At 62.4% G+C, this 26,082-nt stretch overlaps 4 protein-coding genes across 9 annotated transcripts; 2 read left to right on the top strand and 2 right to left on the bottom strand.

Moving 5' to 3' along the window:
- Positions 1 to 550: 550 nt before the first annotated feature.
- Positions 551 to 7,107, top strand: CHRD (chordin). The gene is made up of 23 exons (XM_015871872.2): positions 551 to 700; positions 1,030 to 1,133; positions 1,623 to 1,746; positions 1,879 to 2,025; positions 2,100 to 2,217; positions 2,774 to 2,870; positions 2,952 to 3,093; positions 3,183 to 3,323; positions 3,600 to 3,682; positions 3,751 to 3,898; positions 3,984 to 4,090; positions 4,174 to 4,290; positions 4,376 to 4,532; positions 4,615 to 4,856; positions 4,944 to 5,057; positions 5,211 to 5,411; positions 5,492 to 5,585; positions 5,714 to 5,770; positions 5,845 to 5,948; positions 6,019 to 6,121; positions 6,203 to 6,357; positions 6,479 to 6,572; positions 6,683 to 7,107. Exons 1-23 carry the CDS (start codon positions 583 to 585, stop codon positions 6,739 to 6,741), a joined length of 2,826 nt encoding a protein of 941 aa, XP_015727358.1. The 5' UTR covers positions 551 to 582; the 3' UTR covers positions 6,742 to 7,107.
- A 703-nt stretch (positions 7,108 to 7,810) lies between these two features.
- On the top strand, positions 7,811 to 18,811 carry CLCN2 (chloride voltage-gated channel 2). 4 transcript variants are annotated; one of them, XM_015871894.2, is made up of 24 exons: positions 7,811 to 8,236; positions 11,955 to 12,111; positions 12,427 to 12,558; positions 12,638 to 12,766; positions 13,091 to 13,224; positions 13,307 to 13,384; positions 13,457 to 13,535; positions 14,074 to 14,199; positions 14,276 to 14,360; positions 14,443 to 14,544; positions 14,647 to 14,731; positions 14,810 to 14,965; positions 15,245 to 15,314; positions 15,424 to 15,534; positions 15,788 to 16,001; positions 16,070 to 16,203; positions 16,289 to 16,446; positions 16,519 to 16,624; positions 16,692 to 16,765; positions 17,354 to 17,404; positions 17,790 to 17,828; positions 17,905 to 18,009; positions 18,082 to 18,168; positions 18,239 to 18,811. In XM_015871894.2, exons 1-24 carry the CDS (start codon positions 8,060 to 8,062, stop codon positions 18,428 to 18,430), a joined length of 2,781 nt encoding a protein of 926 aa, XP_015727380.1. In that variant the 5' UTR covers positions 7,811 to 8,059; the 3' UTR covers positions 18,431 to 18,811. The 4 variants fall into 4 exon arrangements, with proteins under 4 accessions (XP_015727380.1, XP_015727381.1, XP_015727383.1 ...); XM_015871897.2 differs by lacking the exon at positions 7,811 to 8,236 and adding an exon at positions 8,638 to 8,764; XM_015871895.2 differs by lacking the exon at positions 17,354 to 17,404.
- LOC107318273 (heat shock protein beta-7-like) lies at positions 18,781 to 20,128 on the bottom strand. The gene is made up of 3 exons (XM_015871900.2): positions 19,880 to 20,128; positions 19,197 to 19,348; positions 18,781 to 19,085 (listed from the first exon to the last, which is right to left on the bottom strand). The coding sequence occupies exons 1-3, from the start codon at positions 20,004 to 20,006 to the stop codon at positions 18,873 to 18,875; spliced, it is 492 nt and encodes a 163-aa protein (XP_015727386.1). The 5' UTR covers positions 20,007 to 20,128; the 3' UTR covers positions 18,781 to 18,872.
- A 109-nt stretch (positions 20,129 to 20,237) lies between these two features.
- On the bottom strand, positions 20,238 to 25,180 carry FAM131A (family with sequence similarity 131 member A). Of its 3 annotated transcripts, none has more exons than XM_032446575.1 (6): positions 24,881 to 25,179; positions 23,382 to 23,512; positions 22,857 to 22,950; positions 22,589 to 22,771; positions 21,915 to 22,043; positions 20,238 to 21,791 (listed from the first exon to the last, which is right to left on the bottom strand). In XM_032446575.1, exons 1-6 carry the CDS (start codon positions 24,984 to 24,986, stop codon positions 21,343 to 21,345), a joined length of 1,092 nt encoding a protein of 363 aa, XP_032302466.1. In that variant the 5' UTR covers positions 24,987 to 25,179; the 3' UTR covers positions 20,238 to 21,342. The 3 variants fall into 3 exon arrangements, with proteins under 3 accessions (XP_032302466.1, XP_015727385.2, XP_032302467.1); XM_015871899.2 differs by having other exon boundaries at positions 24,885 to 25,011; XM_032446576.1 differs by lacking the exon at positions 23,382 to 23,512 and having other exon boundaries at positions 24,885 to 25,180.
- Between the last annotated feature and the right edge of the window lie 902 nt (positions 25,181 to 26,082).

The following is a 26,082-nucleotide window of genomic DNA, read 5'->3' as shown; positions in this document are numbered from 1 at the left end:
AGCCCCACAGAGGGGGGTGTGAGTGTGGGTTCTGCATTGCCCCAGTGAGTGCTGTGTGGATGTGACGGGGGTCCCCCACACCCTGACCAGGGGCATGCAGGTGAAGGGGTTACATTTGACCCTCATGCTCCAAGGTTGCTATGTGAGCAGGGGCTCCATACCCGAGGTACCCCATGTCTGGGAGGGGACCAATGGTTCAGGGGGATCCAAGGGATGCTCCGTGCCAAGGGGTCCCTAATGGTGCTTCATGGACGGGTTCTCCGTAGGTACCCTATTATCCCAGAGCAGGGGGTCAGTGGCTGGGGGGGGTCCCTATGCCCAGGGGGCCGGGACCCGTTTGGGAGGAAGGAGGGGGGGCTCGGTTCGCGGCGGGGGCGCGTCCCCCCGGCCGGCCGCTGCCTGCGCCTCATTAGCGGCCCTTTGTTTGCACAGGGCTCGCAGCTCCCGCTTGCCCATGCCGCCGCCTATAAAGCGGGGCCGGGGCCGGCGGCCGGGCAGAGGCGGTGGCAGCGGAGGCGGCAGGCAGCGCCCGGCCCCCCCTCCCCGCCCCCGGCCGCCCGGTTCCCCCGGTTCCCCGGCACCATGCGCACCGCCCTGCTGCTGCTCGCCCTGCTCGCCCTGCCCGCCCGCACCGCCCGCCCCAAGCTCGCCCTGCCCATCCGGCCCGACAGCGATCCGTTGCCCCCCGGGGGGACGGCAGGTAGGACCCCCCTCCCTGCACCCCTTTCCCTTCGATCCCCCTTTCCGTGCACCCCCGCTGCATGCAACCCTTTTTCTTCCAACCCGTGCACCCTCTTTTCCGGCACCCCCCCCCCCCCGGTGCATCCCTTTTATGCCCCCCAACTTCGTCCCCCCCCACCCCCGCCTGCCCGTGCTGCCGTTCGGTCCCAATAACCGGGTCCGTACCCGACGGGGCGGTGCCGGACGCTGTCCGCCCCATCGGGGCTGCGGCAGGGGGGTGCCCGCGGCCCGGAGGTGACTTTTTTCTTGTGGGGGTGTTCCGATGATGGGGTGGGGATTCATCTGCAGGTTGTGCCTTCGGAGGGCATTTCTATGCCCTGGAGGAGACGTGGCACCCCGACCTGGGGGAGCCCTTCGGGGTGATGCGCTGCGTGATCTGCCATTGCGAGACGGTGAGTGCCCCCCACCCCCTCCCCTGCCAGGATAGGGGACCCCCACACAAGAGGCCCTGCTGGGGACGGGATCACCCCTTCGTTCATTACCCCTGCCCCGAGGGAAACGGCAGCGGAGATTCCTCCAGCCGATGCCACACCTGGATACCCCCCAGCAGCGGAGGGTTAAAGGCTCATGCTTCATTCTCCTCCCTCCCCTCCTCGGAGACGGCCCCCTCCCTCCAGCAGCCCCCCGAGGTCAGGGCTGGAGGGGCTGTGCACAGCTGGGCAGGGGGGTGGGGGCCGGGATTTGGCTGCCATACAAACAGCTGGAGGCTGTGCAAGGTGTGTGGGGCCCAGGGGTTGTGCAGATGGGCTGAGAGGATCGGGGCTGCACCAGAGGAACACTGGTACCCACTGCTGTGCCATCCACTGGGGCTGGATGTTGGGGTTAGCTGTATCTGTGGCATAATTAGGCACAATTTGACACAGTTCTTACCACCCCAGCAGAGGAATCGCCGAGGGAAACCAGTGGGGAAAGTGAACTGCAAGAACATGAAGCAGGATTGCCCTGTTCCCACTTGCCCCCGTGCCACGTTGTTGCCCGGGCACTGCTGCCACACCTGCCCCAAAGGTGAGCATGGTGCTCTCACCCACTGCTGGGCTCAGGCTGGGACATGAGACACTGGGCAGCCCCACGGAGGGGCTCCTTGGTGTCAGGGTTACCCGTGCCACATCCATCTCCCTGCTGTGCCTCCCACGCCAGCCTTGCCAGGACCCCCAGAGAAGAGCTCCGAGCCACCTTTCGACACCTTTGAGTACTTCCAGGACAAGGAGGACGAGCTGGACAAGCCATACAATGACCGCTCCTACCTCAGCTCCGAGGGTTTGGCACGCGACGATGCCCGCACAGGTGAGCCCAGGCAGGAAAAGCGGTGCAGGGCATCCCCGTGCTCCTCTAGTAATCACTGTAATTCACCCCCATAGAATTCGTGGCCCTGCTGACGAGCGGCCCCGAGCCGTGGCACCCCACGTCCGGTGCAGTGGCCAAGGCTCGCTTCACCCTGCTGCGCTCCTACCTGCTCTTCTCCATCAGCTACGAGCGGTGAGCACAGCCTGAAACCATCAAACCTGGGGATGCGATGCTGCTCGTGCCTCAGTTTCCCCTCTACCTGCCCTCAGTGCTATCACAGCATTGTGTTGGTGGGGTGAGATTTTGGGAGGGGGCTGTGGGTGCAGTGGGAGACAGGCATTGTGCCATCCTATGGCCCAGCTCATGGGTACCACCACAGGACCCTAAACCCTTGCCCTCCCCCAGTGCCCGCTGTCTGTCTCTCCCTCTCTCCTTCCCGCACGGGTTGCTTCTGCTGTTCCTCACTTCCAGGCCCCTTTACATAGTAAAGTGGTGACTAATTTCCAGCTCCAACCAGGGGGAGCCAAACTGAGCTGAAAATGCTCCTAATTTACAGCCAGGCCGAGCGCTCAGCTCCCGCCGTCCTTCCCAAATGTGCACTCCCTCCCACACGGTGCCAACCTGGGGACCCCTTGGCACCAATGCCAGCTGGCACCCTGCTCCGTGTCCCACCCCCCCTCAGGCACTACATGGGGCCGGTGCCAGGCACGTGGGCTAGGAGTCCCTGCTCAACCCCTGGTGCTTGCAGGCTGGGCCGGCCGAGCCGTGTGCGTTTCAGTGACCCTGAGGGCACCGTGTTGTTTGAGCACCCAGTGCAGAAGAACGCAGCCCCTGAGGACGGCATGGTGAGAGGAGTGGGCAGGGCAGGGTGATGCGCATGGCACACCAATGCCGGTGCCCCATGCCCAGCTCTGCTGTATCCACAGCTCTGTGGGATGTGGAGGACAGTGTCCAAAGCCAACATACAGCTGCTGCGTGCAGAGCAGCTCCGCGTGTCCCTCATCACCCGTGCTCAGCCCTCCGGAGAGGTGCATGGACACATCCTGAAGCACCGTGCACTCTTTGCAGGTAAGATCCACCCTCATGTACCCCCACACCCATGTACCCCCTGAGGGGGTTCCCTTTAAAGTGCTCCTCATGTCTTTCTCCCTGCACAGAGACATTTGGTGCCATCCTGACCTCATCAGACCCTGCACATCTTGGGGCCGGGGGCATGGCCATGCTGACACTGAGCGACACTGAGAACAACCTACACTTCATCCTCATGGCCCGTGGGCTACTGGAGCCAGGAGCTGGGGGTGAGGGTGGGCACGGGCACCTGCAGGGCATGGCATCACTGGGGGGACTTGGGGGTCCATGGTGTGCAATTGGCTTGGGATGCATGGGGTCAGGATGGGAGTGCGCAGGGGGATTCAGATGTGCATTTTGGGGCACAGGGTGTGTGGGGGTGCAGTGGGAGTGCATGGGTGGGTGGAAGCTTGTATAAAGATGTGGGGTTGCAGAGTGTTGTGCTTTGGGAGCATAGCCCCATGCACAGACACCCCCTGCAGCCCCAACCCCTCTGCCATGCCCAGAGTCCCCCTGGGTACCACTGCGAGTCCGCATCCTGCACCAGGGCCAGACGCTGCGCGAGGTCCATGCCAACATCACTATGGAGGTACAGCCATCCCCCTCCCCATGCCCCGGGTATTCCAGTATCCCCCTCACTGCTGCCTGCACCCCCAGGACCCTGACTTCGCAGAGGTGTTGAGTGACCTGTCTGCACATGAGCTGCAATGGTTGGCGCAGGGGCAGCTCCGCATCGTGGCTGACACCGAGGGCCGGCACCCACGCCAGATGGAGGGCACCATTACTGCCCGTCGCAGCTGTGACAGTAAGCAGGGCGCAGCAGGATGTGGGGGTGTCATTGCCTCCTCTCTGTCCTCACCCTTTTCTCCACTCTCTGTGCTTGAGTGCAGCCATCCAAAGCGTGCTGTGCGGTGCAGATGCATTGCAGCCCACCAAGACGGGGGCGGTGGGATCAGCCAAGCTGGCACTGCATGAGAACGGCACGTTGGAGTACCAGGTAATGGGAACAGGCATGGCACCGGACACAGCACTGTGCCCCGCCAGTCACTTTATTGCTGTCTCTCTATGCCTTGACTGCAGGTGCGGGTGGTGGGCACAGCCAGCGAGGTGGTGGGAGTCACACTAGAGACCAAACCACGGCGGAAGAACAAGAGGAACGTCCTCTTTGACATGACACACAGCTATAGGGACGGGCTGGTGAGTGCTGGTGACATGGCACAAGGCTGGTGCAGGCACAAGTGGGCACAACCCCATATGTGTGTTCTCCCCCTCTCCATGCCAGGCTCAGGGATTGTGGCACAGCCCTGGCGCCCGTGATGTGCACATGCTGCTGCAGAATGAGCTCTTCCTCAACGTGGCCACCAAGGACTGGGCAGAGGGTGAGCTGCGGGGCCAGGTCATCTCCCTGCCCTACAGCGGGCTCCTCGCACGCTACACAGGTACATGGAGGGGAGAGTGGTGGCAGGGAGCAATGGTGCAGCCCTTCACCCATCACCTCCCACCACCCCTCTCTGTGCGCAGAGATGCCGGTGCCGCTGGCAGGGCAGCTGGTATCCCCCCCAGTGAGCAGCGGGGCTGGAGGCCACGCGTGGCTGTCGCTGGATGAGCACTGCCACCTGCACTACGAGATTGTGGTGGCGGGGCTGGGCCGCCCGGCTGATGGCACAGTCAGCGCCCAGCTGCACGGTGTGGCCGAGCTGGGTGAGATGGGGACTCGGCCGCACCTGCACAAACGGATGCTCAAGGGGTTCTATGGCACTGAGGTGAGGAGGGCACGCAGCAGGTACACCACGGTGTCACCACAGGTCTCAGGCCAGTCCTCATGTTCCCTTGTCCCCCTCGTCCTGTAGGCTCAGGGGGTGGTGAAGGACCTGGATGCTGAACTGCTGCAGCACCTGGCACAGGGCACGGCGTTCCTGCAAGTCAGCACCAAAGCACACCCGCGTGGGGAGATGCGGGGATGGGTATGTGCTCCTAACACAACCCCATGGGTTGGTGCTGGAAGGGGACAGCGTGGGGACACGTGTGCCCACGGCCATGTGTCTTACCAGCCATGGGTGGCCTAAGTAGGATGCCTAGTGAGATGCCCATGGTGTCAACCCACTGCTGCCCTCCAGGTGCATATCCCCAACCGCTGCCAGGCAGGAGGGGCTCGCTTGTCCACCGGGGAGGCTGAACTCTCCGAGGGCCCCAAGGGAAGAGACGTGGAACAGCTGAAAAAGGACCCCAACTCCTGCTTCTTCGAGGGGCAGCACCGCGCGCATGGCACCCGCTGGGCACCTGACTATGACAAGAAGTGTTCCATCTGCAGCTGCCAGGTATGGAGTTATAGGGGTGAACTGTGGGTGGCCCCATTGATGATGGATCCTTCAGTGAGCCATCTGCCTGCTGTTCCCAGAAGCGCACGGTGATCTGCGATCCCATCCTGTGCCAGCCCCTCAACTGTACCCGCCAGGTGCACCCCGAGGAGCTGTGCTGCCCAGTCTGTGAAGGTGTGGGGGCACAAGGAGCTCCTGGGGGGGTGTGGGGCAGAAAGAGGGGGCTGTGGGCAATGTCTCTATGGGTATAAGGTGGGGGTCCCATTCTGGTACCCTGAGCATGCCCTCCCTGATCCCTGCAGAGAAGAAGATGGAGCAGGAGGATCTAAAGCTGGAACGGGCACGTGACAGCAGTGAGGGTGAGTCCCCCGGGCACAGGCTGAGGGCACTGCAGCTGTCACATGGATGCTGTGCCCACCTCCTCCACTTTCAGGCTGCTACTTTGATGGGGACAAGACGTGGCGAGGCTCCGGTACCCGCTGGCACCCCGTCGTGCCGCCCTTCGGCCTCATCAAATGTGCCATCTGCACCTGCAAGGTGAGTGCTGGGGGTCTCAAAGTAGGGGAGCTCTAGTGCCCCCCCCGATCTCTGTGCATGCTCCCTACAGGGCACCACGGGTGAAGTGCACTGTGAGAAGGTGCAGTGCCCACGTCTCACTTGCGCCAACCCGGTGCGCGTCAGTCCCTCTGACTGCTGCAAGCAGTGCCCAGGTATGTGCAGCCTGCTCCCCCCTCGTCCCCTGTGCCTCCCACACCCTGAGGGCATGCAGCTTCCCTGTGCCCTTTTCACAGCCCCTGAGAAGAGTGTCCCTGAGCTGACTGATGGCATGCAGGCGGATGGACCCCGTGCGTGCCGCTTTGGGCGCCGCTGGTACCTCAACAATGAGAGCTGGCACCCCTCAGTGCCACCCTTTGGGGAGATGAAGTGCATCCTGTGCTGGTGTGTGGTGAGTGTGCTGGGCATGCAGAGATGCCGTTTGCCATCCAAGCACTTTGGGGACAGCTGGGAGCAGAGCTGGGCTGGTGGTGCAGGTACCCTTGTGCACCAGCCCTGCTTATGCCCTACAGTCAGGAGAGACGCACTGCCAGCGCCAGGAGTGCCCGCCAGGTGCCTGTGCCAGCCCCAGCAGGAGGGACAACCCCTGCTGTGCCAAGTGCCGTGGTGAGTTTGGGTACCCACTGGCACACTGTGCATTCCTGCATCCCTTTGGGGACCATCACCCACCCGCACACCCTCCATGTCTTCAATTCATCCCATTTCCCCCCCTGCAGCCCCGGATTCACCCCCAGAAAAGATGCATGAAGCCACAGCAGAGGCATGGAGCCACTGAACAGTGAGCACAGCTTGAAAGCGCAGCAATGCCGGGTGGCCCTACAGAGCCCCATCGCTCCTCCCCCCAGGGCTGGGCATGGGGCACAGAGGAGCAGGGATGGGGAAGGCACCCCATCCGGGCACAGCTGCAGTGCCGAGCCACCCTAATAGCCAGCAGCGGGGCTGGGGGAGCCGGGGCACCCCACACTCCCACCCACGAGCTCCCAGCTGGTGGGTGCAGCAGGCATCATGCCCTCCTTGTATATAGTGTAAAATCCCTCTCACCCCTGTCTTGCTGTGCCTGCCCCAGCTTGGCTGGACTTGGTGTGTAATTTATAGGGACAGGGATCCCAATGTATTTATTAAAGACAGAGATATTGCCCACTCCTTTCCTCTGTATCACACATTCATGGGTGCTGCTGGGTTTGGGGACATGCAGGCCATGTCATTTCGGTGGGGACATGGGGTCTTGGAGACATGGGGCTTCTACGTGGAATGGAGAGCTGTAGGGTGGCACCAGAGGGAACTGGAGCAGGGCTGGGGTGGCCCTAATTGGTACCTGTGGTTGAAGATGTGATGCCAGAGCAGGTACAGTGCTGAGCCAAGCACTCCTGTGATGGCACAGAGATGACAGGGTTGGGCCCTAAGCCAGGGAAAGTAACACTGGGCTCTGCTGGGATGGCACTGGATGCACTGGCACAATGATGCTAGGCAGCATTAGTATATACTGGGACACTGGGTTGTACTGGTACTGGTGTCATGACACCAGGGGCTGGTACCATGGCATTAGGAGGATGGCATGGTGGCGTTTAGGGTGGGCATGGAGTCCTTGGTGCCAGCTGAAGTGTTCCAGCCCCTGTGCATGTGCCCATGTGGTGCTGTGGCCAGCAGGGTAGCAGCGCCGGTGCTGACCTTGCGGCCAGTGGCCCGCTGGCAGCAGCACTTGTGTCCTGGCATGGGACTCCTTCCGGATGCGTGGGGCAGTGCCAGGAGCTGACGCGTGAGGAGGGGACTCGGTGCCCAGGGAAACAATAAGTGGGGGGTTCCTGTATCGCCTGCCCGCCGCAAACTGGTTCACGGCAGGCGATGAACCCTCCCAGGCTGGTGCAGGGCAAACCCCAGCCCTGGCCATTGTCACCCACCCTTGGGGGTGCCAACGTCAAAGGAGAAGGCGGCACCTGGGCAGTGCGAACCAGCCTGTTCCTGGTCCCACACCACCAGCCCGGCAGTGCCGCAGCTCCATCCTCACCGAGCGTGCCATGCTGTACCAGAGGGGAGAGAGCAAGCTCGGTCCTTCCGGCTGCCCCAGTTGCTCCTGAGCCCTTTGAGGTGGTGAAATGGAGATGCCGGCGGCCCCAGAGGGACAGCAGCCGCTGTGCCATGCCGCAGTGCTTCGCCCCAGGAATAGCGGTGCCAAGCTGTGCTCCTGCATCCCTGCAGAGCGGGCTGAGCCGCTGCTGCCCGGCAGTGAAGAGCGTTGTCTGGGACCCCATCCCGGTGCTGGCAGTGCCACGGTAAGGGCTTCCTTCAGCCACCTCCGACGGGTCCTCACTGTGCTGGGGTGTCCGTAATCTGTGTGCATCCCCAGTTCCCTTGCTTCTTTGCCGGTGGTGCCAAGACACTGGGCGCTCCTCTCCCTAACCTTGACCCTACAGCTGGGGGTGGGCACGGTGCTCTCTGCTCAAACCCCAGACCCTGCAGCAAAGCTGCTGCCAGCCCCCACCAGGTGCCCGTGGATGAAAACAAGTGTCCGTAGGGCCACCTCGTCTGGAGGGCTCTGAGCGACCCCTGCCCCGCATCCCCTCGGTCCTGCCCGGCTGCCCGGTGCCGGTGCCGGGTGCCGCCGTCGGAGCGGCGGAGGCGGAGCGCGGCCGGGCCCTCCCCTGAGCAGTGCCCCGGGTCCGCCCCGCACGGCCCCGGGCGGAGCTGCTGCCGCCGCGGGCGCCGGCACCGGCACGGCCAGGAGCACCGGGAGCACCGGGAGCGCCATGGCCTCCGCCGAGAGCGCGGAGCAGCGGGCGCTGCAGTACGAGCAGACCCTGGTGAGTGCCGTCGGGACCGGGCACCGAGAGCACAGGGCACGGCGGGGGGCAATGGGCACCGCAGCACGTCGCGGGGAGAGGGGCGGTTTCGGGGTGATCCCCCTCCAGGAGCTCTGTGAGGGAGCAGCGCCCGTGACACCTGCTCCATCCCACCGTGTCCTCCGAGCCTCGGGGGCTGTCTCCATCTGGGGGCCGCTGGGGGACGTTCGGTGCCGCCCCACAGCCCGACAGCCCCACAGCAATAGAGAAACCCATTGGAGTCCCCAGCCCCGTGGTGGGACCCTCGGGCACACCTCCCCCCAGCAGCATGCCCTCAGCATAGGGTGCCCCACACCACCCAGGCACCCTTTAACCCCCAGACCGTGCCCAGCCTCAGCTTTCTGTCCCCAAGATAGCATATCTCCCCCGCCTGCAACCTTAGCCCCATGTTTACGACTGTCACCTTCGGGGCCTACCCACTGGCACCTCGGAGTGTCGTCCCTCCCCACTATGCCCACAGCCCCTCCATTGCCCACAGCCCTCTGACATTGCGGGCAAAGGTACTTCTCTGCAGTCTCTGCTTGGGCTGGTGCCCGGTGCAGCTCAGTAAACGGGTACTTTGCCCTGGCAAAGGCCTTCAGGCAGGGCAGGGAAGGGGCTGAGCACTGCTGGGCACTCACAGCTGTAGGGTTTGTGTAGCCTCAACCAGGGCATGCCCAGCCCGCACGTGGCACTATGGCCCTGTGTGCCGGGTGCCCTCTGCATCTTCTTCCCAAGCACCTTTACCGCAGGAGGGCAGAGGCACAAGGCTGGCATCGGGGCAGCCCTGTGGTGCCAGCAGACTTTGCCCTCCCCACCTGCAGGCAGGGAGGTACCCACACCTCGGGGCGCTTATCCCATGGCCTCGGGGCTCCTGAAGCCGCCCACGTGGGTGAGGCTGGGTATGGGCACCCATCCCACAGCCTCGTGCTTGGCTTCCAAAAGCCACCCCCGTGCCAAGCAGAAGGGCGGGTGCCCTCCCCGGTGCCACCAGCTCCTGCCAGGCTTGAGCTCCGGCCACAGCCTGCATGGGGCAGGTGCCCGTGGGAACCACCTGCTGTTAAGGGTGCCTGGGGTCCCTGCCACCCCCAGCGCCCCCCATGTGCCAGGGGACCAAAGGGCCTCCAGTGGGGAAGATTAAGCTTGACAAACTGCCCTTGTTCACCGTGGAGCCGATTAGATCCCGGCTAAGACAGGCAGCGTGACACAGACCCCCCTGGCCTCTCTGTCTGCCCAAGAACAGGGTTCCCTGCTCCCTGTGTCCCCCACCTTTAGAACTCCCCAGCTGTGGGCATCACTGCCAGGGTGCTCAGTTCCCCATCTGCCATGGGACAGGGTGGCCTGGGGACACAGCAGCGCTGATGCCAGCAGCCACACCGTGCACCGCATCACCCGGGCACAGCAGGCACCACTGCCTGGCACAGCCCAGGGGGGGGGCACGGCACAGGAGTCCAGTCCCAAAATACAGACCTCATCCCGTGCCCATGTCCCTGCATGGCCCCTCCAGCCCCCCCGCCCCATGCCCGCTCCCTGCCTGCCCGGCACTGTGATTGTTCAGCTGCTTCACGGCGGAGGCTGGAGTCCCGGGGCTGTTTGTGTTTCAAAAGGCCTTTGTGGAAAAATAACCCGAGCGGGAGGAGGAGGAGAAGAAGGAGGAGGAGGAAGGCACAATGCATTGCTGGCCCTCACTGACAGTCAGACTCTGCTATGGGGTACCCCATGTCTGTGGGGTTGCAGCATGGGGTGGCATAGCCCCTTTCCTCTTTTTAAGCAGGGTTGGTGCATTCGGGGGCTAATGGGGTTATAACCCCCCCCTGCCAAGTTGAACCCCTTCCATCTATAGGGGCATCCTGCTGGGGACCCATGGGGCAGCTTTCCAGCCCCCCAGCAGGGGGCACAGGGGGGTCTCAGCCTGGGGTGCCCCCATCCTGACAAAGGGGGGATATAGGGCTGGGGGGAGGCAGGCACTTGGCAGAACAACAGAGCTCCTGGGGTGTGGGGCCGTTTGTTCTTCCAGAGGAAACAAGCTTTGCCCGAAGGGAGCCTTTGAACACCAAGCACCATGCAGGGCTGGGGTCCTCTTCTGGCACGTAGTGCTGAATGCAGCCCCCGAGGAGGCTTGAGCTGCAGCTCCCAGCACATTTCCATAGGCCCGTGCCCAAGTTTTGGGGTTAGCAATGGATGTGGCTGTGCCCTCCCTCTCCCCTCCCAGGGCTGAACCTAACCCAGGTATCAGACAGCAGAGAATCCACCTGGCGCCACACTGGCTGCATTCTGCTCCTGGCCAGAGGGATCTGGGCAATGCCCCACAGGAAATTCACCTTTATGCCATTCCCACTTGATCCGGCACGTGCCAAGCACAGTGCCCACCCGTGCCACAGCCCCTTTGCTGGGCACTGTGCCGGGGTAGGGGCTGTGGGGCGGCCACGTGCAGCACAGCAGGCGGGCATACATCGGCATGGGGCTCACGTCGACCCGACGTGGGAGCCTGGCAAGGGCCCCCATGGCCCTGAAGTCTCCCTTTGTGCCCAGCCAACCTCTGGCGCTTGGCATTCAGGTCATGGCAGGGGGAGCGAGGTGGAAACCAAGCAACCAAGCCCTTGGCAGTGCCCATAGTGTGGGACTGGTGCCCCCAGCTTAGCAGGGAGGACAGGCACAATGAGCACAGGGGGCAGTGCCAGGGGCCAGGACACGTGCCGTGTGCCACCCGAGTGGGCACAGTGTCCCTATGTGCCTTGCACCCTAAATCTCCATGCCCCCTTTTTTGCAGGGCTGAGAGTGTGCCCTGCTCTATGCTGCTTTCATGGGCTCAGCTGGGAACATATGTGCCCACCATGGGGGGGGATCCCAACTCACGTAACAGCTCCAACAGCAGGCACAACCCCAATATTGGCCCTCAGAGAAGTTCTCTGCCAGCCTGGCCATGTTCCTGGCACTGGATGCCCTCACCCGCCCACCTCAGCCCAACCCATGGCTGAAGCACCTGGGTAGGGCTGGGGACTGGTACCAGTGGGGCCAGGCACCGTGCTGGGTGTGTGGGCGAAACAATTGCTATTGATCCCCACCCTGGTGCCGGCACCATGTCCAGTGCTTCCCTGCCTCAGTTTCCCCACCTGCAGCCCAGAGCCCTGTGCCACCCTCCTGATGCCCCTTCCCACTCCTTCTCCCCCAGATGTATGGCCGCTACACACAGGACCTGGGCACCTTCGCCAAGGATGAGGCAGCCCGGCTGCGACTGAAACAGGAGCACGAAGACAGTGGGACCCCGCGGCCACGCCGCCCCTCTGAGCTGCTGGAGTACAGCCAGGGACGCTGTGCCCCCTGCTGCGGTAAGGGGGGGTGGGGACATACCGGGGGACCCCGACCCCCTGGCACTGCGGCTGGGCAGTTCTGTGCTCTTCTGGGCACCACTGCCCGCCCAGCTGCCGCCACCACGGGTAGGGTTTCTCCTGCTGTCATGGGACACTGGCGCCGAGGACAATGCCACCTGCGGGGACACAATGGCCCAAAATAACCGGACGGCAGCAGTAGGGACGGGGCCCTCTGGCAGCTCTGCTTGGGATGGTGCCAAGGGGCAGCACTCAGGCGTGTTGTGCTGTGTTGCTCTGCCCATCCCCAGCACTGAGCCTGCCCTGTGCCTGCAGGCTGTGCTGTGCGGTGCCAGAGGTTCTTCATCGCCAGGGTGGGTGAGGACTGGGTCTTCCTCATCCTCCTGGGGCTGGTCATGGCACTGGTGAGCTGGGCCATGGACTTTGCCATCGCCACCTGCCTCCAAGGTGAGTGGGCAGCAATGGGTGATGAACACTCCAGGGCAATGGCACATCCCCTGCTGCCCGCAACTTGCTGTGCCCATAGCCCAGAAGTGGATGTATGGGGGCCTGGACACCAATGTGATGCTGCAGTATCTGGCCTGGGTCACCTACCCCACTGTGCTCATCACCTTCTCAGCCGGCTTCACCCAGATCCTCGCCCCACAGGCTGTGGGTAAGGTGCACGTGCCCTAATGGGGTCACTCCTCCCTGGGGCTGTGGGTTGTGAGCAGTCTAGGTGGCCTAAGCTATGGGGCTGGGGTATTCCAAGATCCATGGGATGGTCTTTATGGGGTCCCTCGGGGGTGTGAGACTGGGGTCCCTGCAGGGCTATGGGTTGGGGTGTCCCATCATGGCCTAGAGATGTTCTCAGGGGTCCCACCTGCACAGTGAGAAAGGCTTCACAGGGATTTCTATGGCAGTGTATCAGTGTATCCCAGGACTACCAAATGGAGGCTTTCCCCATGGCTGTGGGTCAGGACTATCTCTGTGCTGCCAGGCTCAGGGATCCCCGAGATGAAGACGATCCTGCGGGGTGTTGTCCTGAAAGAGTATCTCACCCTGAAGACCTTTGTGGCCAAGGTGATCGGGCTGACATGTGCCCTGGGCAGTGGCATGCCCCTGGGCAAGGAGGTGAGGGCACTCCCCATGGCTGGAGCAGGCAGCGGGCTGGGTGGGGGGCACTAGCTTCAGCCCCCCACCGTTGTCCCCACAGGGTCCCTTTGTCCATATTGCCAGCATGTGTGCAGCCCTGCTCAGCCGCTTCCTCTCCTTCTTTGGGGGCATCTACGAGGTGAGTGGGCGCAGGTAGCACCTGGGGAGCTCCAGCAGTGCTGGGACTGATTGAACCTGTGCTCACCTGCAGAATGAGGCGAGGAACACAGAAATGCTTGCAGCTGCCTGTGCTGTTGGTGTCGGCTGCTGCTTCGCTGCCCCCATTGGAGGTAGGAACCCCTCAGCTCATACCTCTTGCTCTCAGAGAAGCCAGCAGGATCCCACTCAGAGTACCAGGCAGGGGACAGGGGCCCACCTGGGTGGGTATGGCAGAGGCAGCACCACTAGTCAGGGTGCCCACAGGGCAGAGGATAAAGGGAGAAGCAGGCACCATCCTCCTAAAGGTGTAACATCTCATCTCGTCCTCTTCCCCACTGCACTGTGCTGCACTCCAGGGAGCTCCCCGCTGAGCCCTGCCCATAGGTTTGTGCTGTCTGACTCTTTCCTTGTCTTGTGCATGCTGAGCTGCCCCATCCATCCATCCATCCATCAGTCCATCCCTGTGCATGTACCCCAGCGCCATCTGCCATCCCTTACCTTATGGCTTCCCACGTCCCCACACTGCCCTCTTGCTCACAGACAGCTTCTTTGCTGAAGAAGCCCTGAATTGCAGTGTGGCCATGGGGCTCTGGGTGGGCAGCATGACAAGCACCTGGGTTCTGCCTGCCTTTCTCCTCTCTCCCCTCTTGTCCTTCTTCTCACTGCCAGGTGTGCTGTTCAGCATTGAGGTCACTTCCACCTTCTTTGCCGTCCGCAACTATTGGCGTGGGTTTTTTGCCGCCACCTTCAGTGCCTTCATCTTCCGCGTGCTGGCTGTCTGGATCAAGGATGAAGGTACCCCCATGGAGTGGGAGGTTGGGGACACCAGGGTCCCCCCACCCAGCCCTGCTCACACCCACCGTGCCCCCAGAGACCATCACAGCACTCTTCAAAACCCGCTTCCGCCTCGACTTCCCCTTTGACCTGCAGGAGCTGCCTGCCTTCGCTGTCATCGGGTGAGTGTGTCGGCCCCATCCTACATCCCCCGTCCCACACTGATGTGGTGGACACGAGCACTCAGCCTCAACCTCTGCCCAGGATTGCCAGTGGTTTCGGTGGTGCTCTCTTTGTCTACCTCAACCGCAAGATTGTGCAGTGCATGCGCCGACAGAAGACCATCAATCGCTTCTTGATGAAGAAGTAGGTGCTCAGTGGTCCCTACCATCATGGGAGCAAATGTCCTCTCTGGGATGGCAGGGATGGGGTTGTACCAGTGTCATCACCTCCATGCCACCCCACCAGGCGCCTGCTGTTCCCTGCCCTGGTGACACTTCTCATCTCCACGTTGACCTTCCCACCTGGCTTTGGGCAGTTCATGGCTGGGCAGGTAGCTATGGTGTGGACATGGGGCAGTGCATTGGTCCCTTGGGCCACCTGCACCCAGCTCAGCCAAATGTGTCCCCAGCTCACACAGAAGGACACGCTGGTGACATTGTTTGACAACCGGACATGGGCCAAGCGGGAGCCCAGTGATGAGTTTGAGTACCTGGGCATCTTGGAGGCCTGGCGACATCCCCGCTCCAACGTCTTTGTCACCCTTGTTGTCTTCATCATCATGAAGGTGGGTGCATCCTCCTACCCGCCACCAGGGAGGTGCTGGATGGGAGCCAACAAGGTGCTCCTGGGAGACAGTGGGTGGCTGCTCCCATGGCCACCAAGGTGGTGGCTGGGTGCCACCAATGTGCTGTCAAGGAGATCTTGGCAGAGACCCACCAGGGTGCCACCAGGGAGTGCTGGCGGGGTGCCCCTGGTGGGGTGCCATGCCTGCTTCCTGCTCTAGGGCTGGCGCTTCTCCAGCCAAGGGGATGGCAATTAACATGTGCTTGTATCCCCCATGCAGTTCTGGATGTCAGCCCTGGCTACCACCATCCCAGTGCCCTGTGGGGCTTTCATGCCGGTCTTCGTCATTGGTGAGGGACAGAGTCGCCTGATGTCCCCTGGCAGAGGGACGTGGAGCAAGTGTAGGACTGGGGTTGGGATCTGGGCCTCAAGGCCTCCACAGTCTCTCTCTGTGGGCAGGGGCAGCCTTTGGGCGGCTGGTCGGGGAGAGCATGGCAGCCTGGTTCCCTGATGGCATCCACACCGACAGCAACACCTATCGCATTGTGCCAGGGGGCTACGCCGTGGTGGGTAAGCACTGCACCCTTCCCATCCCCATCCCATCCCATCCCATCCCATCCCATCCCATCCCATCCCATCCCATCCCCATCCCATCCCATCCCATCCCATCCATTTCCATCCCTACTTGATCCTTCCCATCCCACTCCCAGAGAGCTGCTGGGGTCCCTGGGTGACCCCCATCAATGGGGTTGTCCTAAGGATGTCCCAGTGGTGTGGGACATGGCCCCAGTAGACAGCTGTCCATGCCTCCTGGGTCTGGCAGGGGCGGCTGCGCTGTCAGGTGCTGTCACCCACACTGTGTCCACTGCCGTCATCGTCTTTGAGCTGACGGGTCAAATTTCCCACATCCTGCCTGTCATGATCGCTGTCATCCTGGCCAACGCAGTGGCCCAGAGCCTCCAGCCCTCCCTCTACGACAGCATTATCCGCATCAAGAAGCTGCCCTACCTCCCCGAGCTGGGCTGGGGACATCATGAGTGAGTGCCCCCACATCCTCAACCACAAGTACTGTGTGGCAACGTGCTGAGGACATTTCCCTGGGCAGGAAATACAACATGCGGGTGGAGGACATCATGGTGCGGGACGTCCCCTACGTCTCCCTCAATTGCAAGTACCGGGACTTGCAGCACGTGCTGCAGAGCACCAAGATGAAGAGCTTGGCGCTGGTGGATTCAGCAGGTAAGAGGCACATGGGAGCTTCTCCATCATGTCCTCAGTGTCCCTGCAGCACTGTCTCCTCCAACGTTTCCCTTCTTGATCACAGAGTCCATGATCCTGCTGGGTTCCATTGAGAGGGCGCAGGTGGGGGCTCTGCTGGGCCAGCAGCTGCATCCCCAGCGCCGGCTCCAGGCCCTGCGGCAGAAGGCGTGGGCAAGCGCTGATGACGGGCGCCGGTTTTCCGAAGCCAGTGTCTGCTTCCAGGTGAGGAGCCACCCCAGGATCCCCCCCTCAGGGTGTCTTTGCCTCCCTGACTCCATCCCTTCCCTCTCACAGATCAGCACTGAAGCTTCCTCCTTCACTCCCACGCGCAGCGGATCCCGCAAGCCCCTAAAGCCAGCACTGAAGCGTGTGCCCAGCATCCCCACCGATGGCTCCCCAGGTGAGTCAGCACCCCACGACCCCTTTGGGAGCCCCCCACTCCACGCTGACCCCTCTGCTTCCTGCAGCCAGCGCCACCGACAGCTCCAGCATCGCCCTCAAGAGCCTCTTCTGTGCTAACAGTGCTGCAGAGCCTGCTGAGGTGAGCGCCTGTCCCTGCTTGTCCCTCACTACTCCACACCTTTCCATCCCTCTCCATCCTTCATTGGCCCTTCCTGTCCCTACTTGACCCTTCCTATCCTGCCCACCATCTCCTTCCCCTGCCTGACCCTGCCTGTCCCTTTACATCCATAGTTGACCCTTTCCATCCCATCCCATCCCATCCCATCCCATCCCATCCCATCCCATCCCATCCCCATCCCATCCCATCCCATCCCATCCCATCCCATCCCATCCCATCCCATCCCATCCCATCCCATCCCATGCCTATTTGACCCTTTCTGTCCCAGCCTCATCCTCAGTTGACTCTGCCTGTCTCTATTTGCCCCTGCCCATCCCATCCCACCTCATCCCTACTTGACCCTTCCCATCCCATTCCATCCCTATTTAACTCTTCCCATCCCATACCACTCCATCCCATCCCTACCTGACCCTTCCCTTCCCTTCCCTTCTCATCCCATCCCATCCCATCCCATCCCATCCCATCCCATCCCATCCCATCTCTGTTTGTCCCAGCCTGGCCCCGTGCCATGCCATGCCCCCTAACACCATCTCTCCTGCATGGTGCCAGGCGCAGGGCCAGGCCCCTCGCAAGGCCAAGCACGTCCGCATTTCTGTCACGGTAAGCTGCAGCCAATGGCAGCCCAGGCAAAGCTGCTCTCAGCCAATTGGAGGCCAGCCTGAATCCTCTCAACCAATCATGTCCTGGCACGATTCCACTTGGCCAACCACGTTTGGCCTGTGTCTGCGTAGACAATCTCAGATGCGTCCCGATTTCTGCTTGGCCAATCAGGGCGCGGGAACTTTCAATCCCAAATCTGCTTGGCCAATCATAGCATGGATCCTATCAGCCAATCGCAGCAATGGAATTTCCCCCACTTTCCTCCACCAATCACAACCCAGGCTGCATTCTCTCCACCAATCACAAGCTGGGCGTGCCCAATCACATTCTCCCACACAACCCCATTGTGCACACACGGCAAGGTGTCACCCCACCTCTCCCATAGGAGGACCTGGACCTGGGGGACAGGATGACGCCAGCAGAGGTGAGCCTAGGTCAGGGGACTGCCTGTGGGACCATGCCATGGGGCTGGGTCCTATAGCGTGCTCCCCATGCCCCAGATCCTGGACTGGGAGGAGCAGCAGCTGGAACAGAGCGTGGACTTCAGCAGCGCCCAGATTGATCCCGCACCCTTCCAGCTGGTGGAGCGCACCTCACTGCACAAGGTGGGCCCCTGCTGCGTCCCCCCACCCCTATTCTCCACTGCATACCCCACTGAGCCCCCCATTTTCCTACAGACCCACACCATCTTCTCACTACTGGGCCTGGACCACGCGTATGTCACCAGCATCGGGCGCCTGGTGGGCATGGTGTCCCTCAAGGAGGTAAGGATGGGGGCAGAGCATGGGACAGGGATGCTCTATTTACCCACTGATGACACTGGGGTGCCCACAGCTGCGCAAAGCCATCGAGGGCTCACTGACTGCCAAGGGGGTGAAGGTGTTGCCACCGCTCGCCAGCTTCCGCCGCAGCAGCACCAGTGCAGGTGAGCTGGACACCACCGACCTGCGCCAGCTCTGGGACCGCCACCAGCACCACCCCATGCCCCGCGAGGCCGGCCCTGATGACGGGGACACCAGCAAGTGACGGTGACACCGGACCCCTACCCTGTGTCGGGGGTGCTGTGGGGGCACCCTATGTGGGACATGGGCATCCTCCTTTCAGTGCCATGGGGTGGCCAGGTGCCCCCCCAGCCCGCCCATGCCCCGGGGCTCCCCCTGTTGCTACCTCTGCCCCCTCCCTGCCCCATTACCCCCCAGCACAGCCACAGCCCTCATGGGCACCCCAGTGTCCCCAAGCATGGGGCAGAAGGACATTGGGTCGAGGGACATGGGGACAAGAGTGGTCGTCACCCCCTCCCCAGTGCCTCAGTGCCAGGAATGGGGACCCTGCAACCTTTCCACCGTGCATCCCCCTGTGTAAATACAGAGATTTTTATATTAATTTAATTAAAGGACTTTATAAACAGCCACTTTTGACAGAGCATGGAGGTGGGCAGGGGACACTGAGCCCCAGGGTACGGTCACCATCACTGTCCCCGTGCTGTCCCTGCACCCAGTGTTGCCTCGCTGCGGTACAGCGGCTGTGGCATCTCACCGGGACGGGCACCAGCACGGCGCTGGGCAGTGATAACCAATGTGCCGGTATCCGTCAGGGCACAGCTCACCGACAGCGGATCCGTGTCCTCAGGCAGCCGGCACTGGTGGGTGAACGTGTCGCACACTGTGCCGTCCTCTGCCACCTGCATAAAATGTGGCATCAAATGGTCACATGTGGTGAGTAGGCAGTAGGGTGATGCCCAGTTAGTCCAGTACCAATGATGGTATGTGGGGAGGGATGAGGGGGTCCTCACCTTCTCAGCCCAGATGGCAACGTGGCCGTTGGAGGTGGTCACCACAATGTCAGGGGGGTCGAACTGGCTGACGTCAGCCACCACCTGATAGGCGTCACCCTGCACCCGCACCCATGTGCCCAGGGTGTAGGGGCACACGGCACCTGGGGAACCTGTGGGGATCGGGAATAGGGGTGTGTGGCACAGCATGCAGGGGGCGAGGTGTGAAGGGAAACTGGGGGCTGAGATCATTGTGGGGGCTTCAGGGAGAAGTGGGGTATGGAGAGGGAATATGGGGTGGCCTGAGGACAGGGGGACACGGGATGGCCAGAAAAGTCTGGGGAAAATAGGCTGGGGGCTGGGTGTTACCGTGAGGGCTCTGGAAGGAGGAATGGGAGTATCTGGGTCACCTTGAGGATCTGGGTGCACAGGGGTTGGGGGGAACACAAGGGCACCCAGGAAGATTGGGGTCAGGGGAGAAAGAGGCATGGGGGTGTCTGGGGGCAGTGGGAGGCTCTGTAAGGTTTAGGAAGGAGATAACAGGGGATACCGTGAGCCTGGCGACCCTGGGGGGCCCTTGAAGGGACTCAGCTTGAGGGGATGGGGTAGGAGATGCAGGATGGTCCATAGGGCACTCAGGTTGGCAGTGCCTGGACACAGGGCAGCAGGCTGCATTTTGGGGTCCCCCACCCCACACCCCATACCTGGGTACCCGAAGGTGTCGTAGCAGTACCGCTCCCCCTCGAAGTGGGGCTCGCCGGCACCCAGCCCCTGGCTGTAGGTGCTGATGTGCTCAGCACGGTACGTAGCAGCCGAGCTGAGCGATGCCATGTCAGTGTGCCACTGCCACCTCCCAACCTGTCTCCAGTACCCCGCACAGGACAGGGGGATGGCCAGGCGCCTGCTGCCACATGCCCATAATTAGCCTGGTAGCCCAGCCAGGAATGCGAGATAACGGCCGGGGCCTCTCTATCACTCTATGGGGGGACATGCAGGGGACTCTGCTGTCACCGCCATCCTGCCACCCTACCAGGGCCCCTCTCCTTCAAGGAGACGCAGCTGTGCAGCGCTCACACCACTGATTTTATTGGAGGGCAGGTGGGATGGAGGCAGGGGCAGGGGCACCCCGGCACGGGGCAGATCCCGGCACCCCATGGGGATGTACCCAGGTGCACATACCCCCTCAGAGGCGCGTGCACACAAACACCCCTTTCTCCCCATTCCACTGTGGGTTTTGGGGCCAGAATCCCTGGGTCCTGCTCTGAGTGGCCGATGTCCCCATATGCGGTGGTGGACAGGGGCCAGGGGGCAGGGAGACCCTCACCATGGCAGCAGGCCCCCCTGGCAGCTTGGTCATGCAGAGTTGGGGGCTCCACTACAGGAACGGGGTGGCACAGGGCAGAGCTGGGGATGTGTGGCAGCGTGGGAGCAAAGGGCACAAGGGGGGTGCAGGGATGGGGGGGCAAGGGGTGGCATGCAGTGGGCAAGTGGCCCCACAAGAACACGTGCCATGCAGGAAGGGAGGGCAAGCGTCAATGAAAATTGGCATTCCTTCCCCCAAACAGTGTGCCCAGACAGCTGGGGGTCCTGTACTGGGGTGTCACCCCTCCAGATACAATGAGGGGGAGCAATCACCTCCATGTAGGCACTTGGTTCCCTGCTAGGGGTGAGCAACTTGGGGACAGGGACATCAGTCATGGGACCTGTCACACACCCCAGGTTGGCCCACAGCAGACGTGGGGGGGACCCTACCATGGGGCTGGTTGGGGGTACTCCCACAGGGGGTTGTCATGCCCACTCCACTCCCACCCACAGCCTCCCCATGTCAGCCCCCACATGCGTACAAAAGCATAGAAACCTCCATCACCGCGGCACATCAGCACCCCCCTGGCCCCCTCCTGAACCCCCTGTCCCAAGGCAGCAGTTCACAGTATAAAATTCATCGGGGAGCAAGGAGAAAAGCCTCTGTGCCCCAACTCCCACCCCCAGCCCTGGTCCAGAGTGGGGGCTTAGCCCAGAAAAGGTTCAGCTGTGCCAACAGGGTGGGGGGCTCAGTGCCCAAAAAGGGATGGCAAGGGGATGCATGCGGACAGCCAGCCCCACAGCTTCGGGTCCCGTCAGTCCTGGAGGGCACGGTGCTGGGGAGAGGCAGGGTCCCTGTGGGGCATCATGGCTCTTCAGCCTCATCGTCCTCCTCCTCCTCATCCTCCTCCTCCTCTTCCTCCTCCAGTGACACCACCCCAGAGGAGGCAACGTCGGAGATTTTGCGGCGGAGCGCGAAGTCCTTGCTCAGCACCACCTCATTCTCGGCGGGTGAGAGGCAGGCCTCAGCGTAGGGCATGGGGGACAGTGAGTCCTGGCAGCGGGGCCATACCAGACCCTGCAAGGCACTTTGGCTGCTCGGGGGGGGCAGCTCACCCCCCAGGGAGCCCAGCAGTTTGGCAGTGAGTTCAGAGGGGGACACCATCTCCAGGCTGCAGAGGCTGGAGCAGAGGGTTTCGGGGGACAGCGTGCGTGACGAGTCACTCTCTGGCTCGCAGGAGCCGTGCCGTGCTCCCAGCTGGCACAGGTGGCCCCGCAGCAGGTCCCGCAGCAGCGCCGCACCGGGATGACGCTCTGCAGGAACAGCAGTCAGCCCCACAGCCAGGAATCCCAATGACTGCTAGCCCCATGGCGGCACCATGGGGAGTCCTGGCAGCAGGACACTGTCCCCAATCCACACATCCCCAGGGTGCTCACCGGCTGGCAGGGAGCTCTCCGAGGATGGCATGAAGTCCTCATCGTAGGACTCATCGTTGGAGTCATCCCCATCCACCGAGGACCAGGCGCGCAGCTTGGCCTCAGCGATGGCAAACTGCTCCGCCACACCTGGCACAGGACAGTGTGGTCACAGTGGGAAGTGGCACAGACCCCCACACAGCCAGCAGTGAGCATTTGGGGGACACCGGCACAGCGGGGACAACATGCAAGGGATGGATGGATGGATGGATGGATGGATGGATGGATGGATGGATGGATGGATGGATGGATGGATGGATGGATGGATGGATAGGGACACAAAAGTGGATGGCAGATGGATGGGAACATGAGGGTGGATGGATGGGGACATGGGGACGGGTGGTAGGAGATGTGGGGATAGATGGAGGGATGGACAGATGAAACAGTGGATGAGTGGGGGGACAAGAAGAATTATTGATGAATGGGTGGGTGGGGACATGGGAGGGATGGATGGATGGGTGCATGGATGGAGGATGGATAGATGATAGATGATAGATGATAGATGATAGATGATAGATGATAGATGATAGATGATAGATGAGCATGGGCATGGGGATGGATGGATGGATGGATGGATGGATGGATGGATGGATGGATGGATGGATGGATGGATGGAGACTCCACACAGTGCCCACCTGCAGCGAATCGTGCCTCCTGCTCGCCCTCGCTCAGGTGGCAGTAGGAGTTAAAGGCGCTCTCCAGCGCAGCGGGTGGCTCCACGGGCTTGCACCAGCCCTTCCACTCAATGAGGTGTGCGACGCGGCCCTGCGCCATGGCCGTCGGCTTCGTCACATGCTCCTTCACCACCTGCGAGATGCCTGGGGCAACACCACGTCAGTATCACAGGGACAATGCAGGGACCCCTCCGCCCTCCCTTGTGCCCCCATGTCCCAGAGTAGTTACCATGCAGCGAGGAGCGGGCCAGGGCAGCAATCTCTTGGATGGTCAGTGCACGCCGCGACTTGGGCAGCATCTCGACAGTGTCTTCAACATTGACCTGTGGGTGAGCAGGGCTGTCACGCTGTGCACGCACTAAGGTGTGCCCACTCCCACCGCTGTGGTGACACACACGTGCACTTGCACTGATGCACATAGAGCTGTTGTGTGTGCACGCTTGCATATATGCACACGTGCTCTGCTCTCTGTAGCTGGTGCAGCTGAGCATGGCTCATACATACACACACACACGTGCAAGGCTGTCAGTGCACCCGCTGCGCTGGGGCATCCCTTCCCAATCTCCGTGCCCACAGCCATGGGGAAGTGAAGCAGGATTTGGAGGCGCGCAACAACTCGTATTGCCATGGAAACGCGGCGCCGTGGACTGATTTCTCCCAGGATACAGCCCAGCTCAGGGCTGACGTCAGAGCCGGCTGTGAGCCGGTTATGGGGCCGGGCAGGGCAGGCAGCAGGGCCCCGGTGCGGCAGTACCTCGAGGAAGTCCTGGCTGTCGAAGGAGGCCTGGCGCAACAGGCGGGGCAATGGGGCTGGATGGGCAGCTCGCAGTGGGGACAGCGCTTTCACCTCCTTCCACTCCACGCACAGGGTCGTGTCCACGGCCACTGCAGGGAGAGCTCAGTGCCTCCATCTGCCCAGCTGAGGCTGGGTGCAACTCATTGCACAGAGCACCGGCGCTGCGGCACTGGGTGACTCACGGCCGGGCAGCTCTTCAGCCTGTGTCAGCGGCACCAGGCTGGCACCGGGAGTGGGAACACAGCCCGCCTTGGCCCGGGTTGTGGGAGCTCAGGATGCATGAGCTCAGGGTGGGAACAGTGCAGGAGGCAGCACTCAGCTGGGTGTCTCTGGGATGGGGCCAAGGCAGGTAGGATGCCCATGGGGTTGGGGTTGAGTTTAGGGCTTGGGGAGCTTGGGACAGGCTGTTCTGCTGGAGGTTGTGCTTCTGCACCAGCTCTACAGCCCTAAATAGAGGGGAACCCGCCCCCTCCAGCACTGACAACCCCAGTGTCGGTGTTGGGGGGGGCTTCCCAAAGCACCGCAGCTCCTAAACAGGCAGCGGACCTCCAGGGGCTCATTTCCTTGCTCTGAGGTGTGTCGGGCTGATGTGAGGTGGCCATGGGGTAGGATATGGGGGGCAAAGAGTGCACCTCGACCCTGGTCCGGCTCCAGGGGAAGCTGCTGATCCCCCTTCCCCCCCAATCAGCTATGGGCAAAGACACACCTGGGTCACCCCCCAGCACAGCCACCCCCAGGACAGCCCCACCATGCCTGTACCAGCCCCAGCCTGGGGTCACCACAGCTCCATAACCACCCACTGCCTCCACCTCTGTCAGCCCCCATAGCCCCCCAGTCCCCAAGTAAACCCAATCAACTCTCACAGCTTCCCACGTCCCCGCAGGCCCCTCAGCAATACCCTAATCCCATAACCCTTGTCCAACCCCTGAACCCCTAGAGAGCCTGTGGCTCCCCCATAGCCCCTGCACAGCCCCCCACCTCCACATCACTCCTTATCTCTCCTCACTCCCTGAGCCCCCTGACTCCCCTCAAGCAACAACCCTAAGTCCTCAATGCCCCGTCAACCCACTATAGATTCCCAAGTCCTCCAGTACCCACAGATCCTCCATATCCACCCCCATTTACCCCCATTCCTCTATAAATTCCCAAGCGCCCCAGCAATGCTGAGATCCCCATACCCCCCCCCCCCATACAGTGTACCTATAACTCTGCACCCCCTACCCAGGCCTTACAGCCCCCACAACTCTCCTCACCCCACAGCCACCCCACACACCACCCTCACCGCATCAGCCCCACCCCCAAAGCTTCCAGGATCCCCAAAAGCAGCCTCCCCCATAACCCACGCAACACCCCTCTCCCCCCCTCCCCCCTCCAAGTCTCCAAGACCCTATACATTCCCTATGCCCCCCTCGGCCCCAAACACGCCCCCCCGGCAGCCCCATCCCGGTGACGCTCACCCACCGATGGTGGTTTTGGAGCCGATGCAGCCCATGCTCCCGGGGGGGGCCCCGGTGCGGGCACTACCGCCGGCTCCGCGCCGTCCGCATCGCCCCCCGACCGCATGGGCGGCCCCAGGCGGTGCCCGCAGCCCCCCCGGGACGGTGACACCGGGCCCGGAGCCCCAAACGGTGCTGTGAGCCGGGCCGGTACCGGGCACGTCCAGAGACGTCACTGCTGGGGGAGGAAGAGGAGGGAGAGAGGGGAGGCGGGGAGACGGGGAGGAAGAGGAGGAGAGGGAGGAGGAGGAGGAAGGGAGGGAGAGGAAGACTGAGGAGAAGAGAGGAGCGGGGGGATGAAGGCAGATGGAGGATGGAGGAAGGCGGGGGCGGAGGAAGAGGATGAGGGGGAGGGAGGAAAACGAGGAGGAGGAGGAGGAGGATGGGAGGAAGGCCGGGCACCGAGGAGAGCGCCGTGCCAGCACCGCGGACAGCGCCCGCCCCAAAGAGCGGCCCGGGTGTCCCCCCAAGAGGCGCAGAGCAGGGGAACGTCCGGCACCGCCACCCCCAGAACCGAGCTGGGGCCGCACCCCAAACCTCCAGCAGCCCTGGCGCAGGCAGAGGGCTGCTCACCCTGAACCTACTGACAGCACTGCTGGGTGCTGCCCCAGCCCAGGGCCTGGGGACTTGGGCCCTCGCAGGCTCATGGGCAGAGGGAGCCCTATGGTTATGGCTCCCAGGAGCCCTGCTCAGCCATTCCCTGCCAAATGCTTCCCAGCATTAAGTGCTGCCAGGGCTGCAGCTCAGCCAGATCAGCCTCTAATCTGGGGAACAGCCTCTGGTTAATTATTCTGGGCCCTCCAGGCTATGGCCAGGGTGACTCAGCAAGCAGCAGCTCAACACAGCCAACACCAGCCCCAGATAGGGCCAACACCACACCATAGGCCAACCTCGCACCTCGACCCCACAACACCCCACAGGGACCTACAGCCCAGAGCCATCATCCAGCCTTGCCTCCATATCTGCTGCAAGACTACAAAGGGTGCAGAGAGAAATTCCCCCAAGACAGAAGGCATAGGAGCAAACCTAGCGTATCCCTAACCCTCCCACCACAGAACTGCACCCAACAGATCCCCCAGCTCCTGCCACCTCCATAACCACAGCAAGAGGGATACACAGTGCTTGGGAATGGGGAAATTGTCCCCACCCCCAACATGTTGGCG

Source organism: Coturnix japonica, chromosome 9, assembly GCF_001577835.2.
Source record: "Coturnix japonica isolate 7356 chromosome 9, Coturnix japonica 2.1, whole genome shotgun sequence".
Taxonomy (NCBI): Eukaryota; Metazoa; Chordata; class Aves; order Galliformes; family Phasianidae; genus Coturnix; species Coturnix japonica.
The sequence above is the reverse complement of the archived record's forward strand: the minus strand, read 5'-3'. Positions and strand labels throughout refer to the sequence as shown.

Excerpts from the sequence above, each read along its gene's own strand:
- CHRD (XM_015871872.2), top strand. The coding sequence starts at position 583 with ATGCGCACCGCCCTGCTGCTGCTCGCCCTGCTCGCCCTGCCCGCCCGC. Across the intron at positions 3,324-3,599 it reads ACTGGAGCCAGGAGCTGGGG|AGTCCCCCTGGGTACCACTG; the intron begins GTGAGGGTGGGC and ends TGCCATGCCCAG. Across the intron at positions 5,058-5,210 it reads GTGGGGAGATGCGGGGATGG|GTGCATATCCCCAACCGCTG; the intron begins GTATGTGCTCCT and ends GCTGCCCTCCAG.
- FAM131A (XM_032446575.1), bottom strand. The coding sequence starts at position 24,986 with ATGCGGTCGGGGGGCGATGCGGACGGCGCGGAGCCGGCGGTAGTGCCC. Across the intron at positions 22,951-23,381 it reads ACAGCCAGGACTTCCTCGAG|GTCAATGTTGAAGACACTGT; the intron begins GTACTGCCGCAC and ends GCTCACCCACAG. Across the intron at positions 22,772-22,856 it reads GGCCCGCTCCTCGCTGCATG|GCATCTCGCAGGTGGTGAAG; the intron begins GTAACTACTCTG and ends GTGTTGCCCCAG.
- CLCN2 (XM_015871894.2), top strand. The coding sequence starts at position 8,060 with ATGGAGATGCCGGCGGCCCCAGAGGGACAGCAGCCGCTGTGCCATGCC. Across the intron at positions 14,545-14,646 it reads AATCGCTTCTTGATGAAGAA|GCGCCTGCTGTTCCCTGCCC; the intron begins GTAGGTGCTCAG and ends CCACCCCACCAG. Across the intron at positions 15,535-15,787 it reads AGGGGGCTACGCCGTGGTGG|GGGCGGCTGCGCTGTCAGGT; the intron begins GTAAGCACTGCA and ends TGGGTCTGGCAG.
- LOC107318273 (XM_015871900.2), bottom strand. The coding sequence starts at position 20,006 with ATGGCATCGCTCAGCTCGGCTGCTACGTACCGTGCTGAGCACATCAGC. Across the intron at positions 19,349-19,879 it reads CGACACCTTCGGGTACCCAG|GTTCCCCAGGTGCCGTGTGC; the intron begins GTATGGGGTGTG and ends CGATCCCCACAG. Across the intron at positions 19,086-19,196 it reads TTGCCATCTGGGCTGAGAAG|GTGGCAGAGGACGGCACAGT; the intron begins GTGAGGACCCCC and ends CATTTTATGCAG.